Source organism: Periophthalmus magnuspinnatus, chromosome 13 (genome assembly GCF_009829125.3).
Source record: "Periophthalmus magnuspinnatus isolate fPerMag1 chromosome 13, fPerMag1.2.pri, whole genome shotgun sequence".
Classification (NCBI taxonomy): domain Eukaryota; kingdom Metazoa; phylum Chordata; class Actinopteri; order Gobiiformes; family Gobiidae; genus Periophthalmus; species Periophthalmus magnuspinnatus.
The window spans coordinates 26653836-26660651 of NC_047138.1; the positions used below are offsets into that span (position 1 = coordinate 26653836).

The 6816-nt window shown below is 40.3% G+C and overlaps 1 protein-coding gene across 1 annotated transcript; it reads left to right on the top strand.

The window, feature by feature from the left end:
• The first annotated feature begins 455 nt into the window (after positions 1-455).
• On the top strand, positions 456-3406 carry her13 (hairy-related 13). The gene is made up of 4 exons (XM_055226211.1): positions 456-797; positions 976-1062; positions 1149-1230; positions 2044-3406. Exons 1-4 carry the CDS (start codon positions 711-713, stop codon positions 2550-2552), a joined length of 765 nt encoding a protein of 254 aa, XP_055082186.1. The 5' UTR covers positions 456-710; the 3' UTR covers positions 2553-3406.
• The last annotated feature ends 3410 nt before the right edge of the window (positions 3407-6816 follow it).

Here is a 6816-nt window from a genome sequence, read left to right on the forward strand (position 1 = left end):
CTGGATTCAAATGGGACAGAGGAGAACGGGACTCAGACACAGCAGACACCTGGAAAGTATCTGCGCGTTCAGCTCAAGAATATGTGCAGCCAAAACTGCAAAACAAATAAAGTAGCATAAATCGTAAAGCATGTAGACAATAAAAGATGTCAACTAGAGCTCCATGCCAGTAAGCTGTAATAGGTCTGTTTATTCTCAGAATAAACGTGCATGGACAGTGCTTTTCCAAAACAGAATGTGCGCACTGTCTATCAGGCTATAAAATCTTTAGCATGCCATAGCTTTTTTTCTAAAATCAAATGAGGCATAATTTGTTTGGTGATATTTACTATAGGAAATGTTTACAGTGATGCGTTCCTCTGTTGTAAAAACAGCGCTGCCGTTCCCTTAAACCACAACAGCTCGTCATTAAAGCTCTTGCAGCTCCTCGGGCGCACACCAGCCCGGGCCGTAGACAAAGGCAGCGCGCGCTCATTGGCTGCTGCCGTGTGCGCCGTGTTGTCCCCCAGCGCGAGCGGCTCTGCCCCTATTCACATGTTAATAAGCCACTATAAATACTAACAACAGCCACTCAGAGCAAGGAGCACGTCTCACTAACATCGCACAATAAACACAGGCGCCTACAGCTTTGCTTCCTTTCCGTTTGCCAGCTGCCCCTCGTTGACCGCCCCAAAGGGATAGGCAGTTTTGGGAGACGAACGCGGACCATCATGGCACCCTCGGCTCGCCCCAGCAAGAACCCAGTCGGGACGGACGAGGAAGAAGCATTTTTCGGAATCCAGAAGACAGACAGAAAGGTACGGCCTATGGATATGGGAACAATGTCGCTTTGGATTAATGGCTACTGGCACTTGTCACCAGCACCGGGAGCTTAGCCTACATCCTCTTGCGCCAAATCTAAACGGACGGCCTAGGGATGCGTTTTGAATGACCTTCCAACTGTCATTTATAATAATTTGCCGTTTGTTCCTGCAGATTAGGAAACCATTAGTGGAAAAGAAGAGGAGAGCTCGCATCAATGAGAGTTTGCAAGAGCTGCGTGGTCTGCTGGCGGACACAGACGTGAGTATAGTGCCCCCTCACTGCGTTTGCGTGTCTTAAACAGCATACGTTTAAATATCTATATCATAATTTTTATTTATTCGCAGTTTCACGCCAAAATGGAGAACGCAGAGGTGCTGGAGCTCACAGTGAAAAAGGTTGAGGACATTTTGAAGAATAGAAATCAAGGTGAATGCATTTATCTGTAAAGGCTTTAGTTGAGTTTAAATGGTTCTCACACCATCAGTGCTTCTGTCATATTGGCCTGTAGATTTGAGGTCGGTTTTATTGTATCTCTAGATGGTTCCCTTGGCAGCCCTCGCCAGCTTCATGGTACTGGCACAAAATGTACACTCATTGGCCTTCCATTTTGGGATAGAAAGTACAAGAATGATTTGTTTCTATATCATGCAGTTTGTTAGTGTGGTTTGGTGGCTCAGTGTCTTTATACTTGATTCTAGACCTGAAAAATATTTATTTTCAGTTGCAGTTTGGGATCATTACCTTGGAAGAGTGCTATTTTTTTTTCATTTGCGTTTATCTTTTTTTAAATTTTTTTCTTATTTATTAACTATATACATTTTTCTACATTCATTCACCTATTGCATTTATAGACATAATATGGTCAAATGGTCAAAGCATTTACCCCTCAACTAAAAGACTTTGCAAGATAGAGCCAGTGGTAATACTGACATTATAAGTGTTACCCAAGAGTATATTTAAGTCTAGATCATCGCATTTTCTCAGCTGTCTCCTTCATTTTTGTCCATTTTACAATTGCATATAGAAATTCTAGCTCCTCAGACCAGTATCTTCAGATGGAAGTAGACATCCTACGACAGTCAACACATCTCAAATTCTAAAACAGTGTGCAGATAAGACTACCTTCTCTTCCATGGATCACTTCTGGACAAATAAGGGATTACACCAACTAGCATTTAGCAGAAAACGATAATTAATAGACACTGACGCTAATTATTTTCGTGTTTTCTTCTCCTACAGAGTCTGAGAGGATGAACAGAGAGGCAAGTGAGCGTTTTGCAGCCGGTTACATCCAGTGCATGCATGAAGTCCACATGTTCGTCTCAAGTTGTCCCGGGATCGACGCGACGGTAGCGGCCGAACTTCTCAACCACCTTTTGGAGTGTATGCCCCTCAATGAAGACCACCTGCAAGATGTGATGGACCTCATATCTGATACCCACAACAGCAGCATCAGTAGCAGTAGTAGCAGTAGTAGCAGCAGTAGCGGTAGTAGTAGTAGCAGTAGCAGTACATTTGCAAACGGAACAAGTCCAGACTCCCTTTGCTCGCCCATGCTGGCTTCTCCGGGGGGAAGGAGCGCAGTGTCGGCCTTATCCCCAGCACCCTCTACTATCTCCAGTGAAGATTTGTGCTCCGACCTGGATGAGACAGACAGCGAGCATAACCAGAGTTCTACAGAAAGCATAGGGGGTCGGGAGGGGCAGCCAACAGTCGCTTACCCCTGGTCAATGTGGAGGCCCTGGTGAAAAGAATGGAAAAAAATGGACTAAACCTGGAAGTTGGGATGCTACTATGGACTACTAAGACAGCAGTTCACCAATCAGATATAACATTATGACCATTGCACACAAAATATATAGAAATATACTGGATAAGCTAAATACATGCAAGGTGTATTTTGACAACGTCTTCAACCATTTGACCATTTTTTAGTAATTTGACTGTTGAATTGGACAAGAAACCATGAAACCTTTTGGATAGTACTGGCAACTAAAGTCTGGGAATACCACTCAAGAACTGCAGTTTTGGAGAGGCTTTGATGCAGTTACCTAGATTCAAATTGGACTTTGTCAAACACAGGCTTTGACCATTTATGTTTCTGAAATATCAACGTCATAAAACTCATCCAGATGCCCAAAGAAAGAAGTATTCTGTGATGTTTTGGAACTTTCCACTATGAACTGCAGCCTGCTATTCCTGATATCTGAATCCATGCACTGTTCAACCCCTCAAGACTCCGGAATATTTTCAGATGAAGTAAAATTCCCACAATGCAATGGACTAACACAACCGTTCCACTTTGTAAAATGACTTTCTTTTGGATGAATGGTGGTCTAAAAATGCTGAAGTGTCTTGTATTATAATTGTGTATATATCATAATCTCTGTGTGATAAAGCTCTTTTAGACATTATTTGCCTTTCATTATTATTAATATAAATATGTCAATTGTATTCTGTATTCTAAGGGTCTGTAGTTGTTCGAACCTGTAGTGTTCTAAAGACTGTTTTATGTTGTATTGTTTTTATTGTTTAGAAATGTTTTACAGTATATTATGCACCAATTTTATATAATAAAATAATGTAGCTTAATCTAAATGCTATTATGCCTCCTTGTCCATCAATCTGTGCATGTGTTTTGTCTTTTAGAATAAGGTAATACTGTGCAAGGTCCTATATTACACAGAATTGACTTGTGTATGCTTTTAGCCATGTTGCCATTATTAGTTTGTCTACATCTTCAAAGCTCAACATGCTCTGTTCCACATTGTGATGTCATGTAGTGGCAGTTTTCACGTTAACAGCTACCGTTTATCTTTAGTTCAGTAGAGACTGTCAATTCCAGGGCTGAAATTATCCAAATTATTCTAGTGAAGGTGTATGGAGTTTAAAAACACTGTGGAGCAATTCATGTTGGCTATTACCACATGGAACAGAGTGTTGTCTGTTTGATCAAAGAACTCAGCCTAAATATGCTGGCTTTGTGTGAATGAAAGAAAACACAACCCCAGGTATGTTTTTCATGAGGAAACAACATTATAACATAGATCAGAAAATAGTGTAATATGGGCCCTTTAAGTGAACAGGTACTATCAGAATATGGGTTTATTTATGTACCAGAAAAAACTGGCCTAATAAAAACAAAATAGCTCATCAAATTGAATATTTTATACAGTGAGTTCAGAACACTTAGACACTACAAGTATTTGTTTCACTTGGCATATGGGGGAAAAGAATATAACTTCACACACAATTGTCCTCTGGAGAAGTATGCTTTTTATTTGTGTAGATTTTAACATGTTGCCAGTGGCATCCACCTGCAGCTCCCTGTCCACTGCCTGATCTTTATTATTTATTCATTTTAGGATGACTCACCAAAAGCCTCATAGAGATACAATTGGACAGGAAGTAGTGATGCTAACAGTGAGGTTGCTGGGCGCTGTTGTGAACAGAGCCAATTTGTTTCTGGAGGCTGAGGTACCATCACAGGACTGCAACAGTGCCTTGGCAGAGGTCTAATTGGTTATTTCTCAGTAAGTTATATTACATTTTCCTATTTTAGCACCTTGTTCAACATTTTATTTTATATATCTGTAATATAACAAAATGCTATCAGCATTCGGAGGTTGTCACTTGTCAGACATGCCTAATTCCTAACTTATTTTTAAAGTTTTGTGCAAATCAACTTTGAGCAAAAAGCGGTTACTTACAGATAAATATGTGCATTATGTTATTTAGTGCAAATTTACAATATAAGGAAAACATTATAAACAAAAGCTCCAAAACTTGATGAAAAGTTGAAATGCACTGCATGATTTCAACCTAAAGAGACATAGAGTGACATTTCTGTACTTTTGTGGGTAATACAGTCCTATGTTTTTTGATGCTCAAATCTCATCCTAGACAATTACAGACACCTTTTAGCACACTTTTTTATAGCAGCCTCTAACTTAAAAGAGTCACACCTAGCTAACGTGTGGCTCCTCTCACCTCTGATGTGGCTCGTCACGGAGGTGGGACATCCTGTCTCCGAATGTGGACTAAGTGTCTGGAACTGCCCCTCCTCAGCTCCAAAGCCCAGACTGATCCTGGACAAGAGGCTCAGAGAGGAAGTTTAGATCATATAAAAATACTACCTAACAGGTTGGAACTTCCTATCTCAATAATTGCCTGCTACTGTTAAGGGAATGTGGAGGAAGTGTGTTTTCAACATTTCATCACAAGATTGCATTTTTTATTTTTATTTTCTTATGTATGTGGCCCCTTGGGTTAATTTTTTCCCCCCTAAAGTTTGAATCAATTATACTTAGTTTGAAACAATTATTATCAATTATTATCAATTATAGTTAGTTTGAATCATATTATATAGATATATAGATGTACATATATCTATATATATAGATATATACTCATATATGACTTACTCTTACCTGCTTAGATCATTACTTCATACTTCAACTTGAGTAACATTATTTTGAATTAACATTCTACTGTAGGCTCCTCTCCTGTTCTGTACATTACAAAGCTGTTTTCCATGAGTTAGAAGACCTCCAGCAGTGCTTATATAGAAAAGACTTATACAAGCGGAGGAGAGGGCAAGCGGAGAGGGGTGGGGTGCACCGGTCCAGGGTGTGAACGGCATCGTCAGTGCTCTTTTGAAATGTGAACAGGACAGAACATGTGATCAAAGCCCGGGACCATTTGACGAGAGAGGAGTGTCAAAAGCAGAGACAGAGAGATACAGGGAGGCTCAGGTTTACAAAGGCCTCTGGGACATGGCTCCACACAGGGTTTAGTCTGGGGTTATCAAGGGACACAGTAACATGCAAAATACACGCTCAGGTCTGAAAAAGTACTTCACTACAGCTCTGAAAATACACGGTCAGGTCTGAAAAAGTTTTTTATCTATGGTACATGTTTTGGATTGATGGGGGAGACCAGAGTGCCCTGAGGAGACACACCCAGACACAGGAAGAGCATGCAAATTTCACACAGAAAGGCCCAGACGACCCGGGCATCGAACCTTGATCCTTCTTGCTGTGAAGCGTGCTAGTGCTACTCACTCACCAAATATATATTATTGTGTAGTATACATAATGTACTGACATTACATGATGTGGAGGTAACGTGTGTGTGTGTTGGATGGAAGAGTGTGGAACATGTTTACCATATGTTCTCTGTGTCCAAATATACGGCTTTAACCCATGAAACGATATGAGACTGTACACTACAAAAAAAGCCCTTAAACCCACATATATTACATAGCCTTGAAGCCATTGTTATCTTATTAGCATTATAAAACTCATTACCATTTCAAGCTCTTAATGACTGTTGGAACAGATGATTTTCTGATCCCATCACCTGAATAATTTTCTCTCAGTATTAGACAATCGCACAGACTGTTCACTAGGAGGAGTTTCACTCTGGTGCTTTTCTGACTCAGTGACAGCATCTGATTCCTGGGGTCAGAGGTCAGAGACTTGCAGCAGTTGGTGTGAGAGCAGCAGAGATGTAACGGTGCAGATCAGAACATATGGCTCTGGACCAGATCCCAGGGGAGACCCAGCCTGATCCAAGCAGAAAACCAACTGTCTGTGAGGGAGAGGGTCTGCTGCAGAGGCTTTGTCTTTTGTGTTGGCTTTGATATAGTTTTTACTCATAGGCCGCTTTGAAAACTCTTTTTCAAATGTTTAATAGAGGAAGTATTTCAAAACATATGTGAAATATTTATTCAATATTTTACACATAGTTATATTATTGGACAGGGCATTCACAAATAGGCTACTATGTACAAAACATACAGTATCTGTCCAGAAATCTCCCACTGACTCCCACTATATACACTCATGAGATGTAACTACTACTACTACTACTTCTACAACTGCCACACTACCCATAGTAGTAGTAGTAGTAGTAGTCTATATACTACTACTGTCTTCTCACTACTGTGAATAACAGCTAACCAAGATTTTTTTACTACTACTGTGTATTAAGCATTCTCTTTAAAGGTCA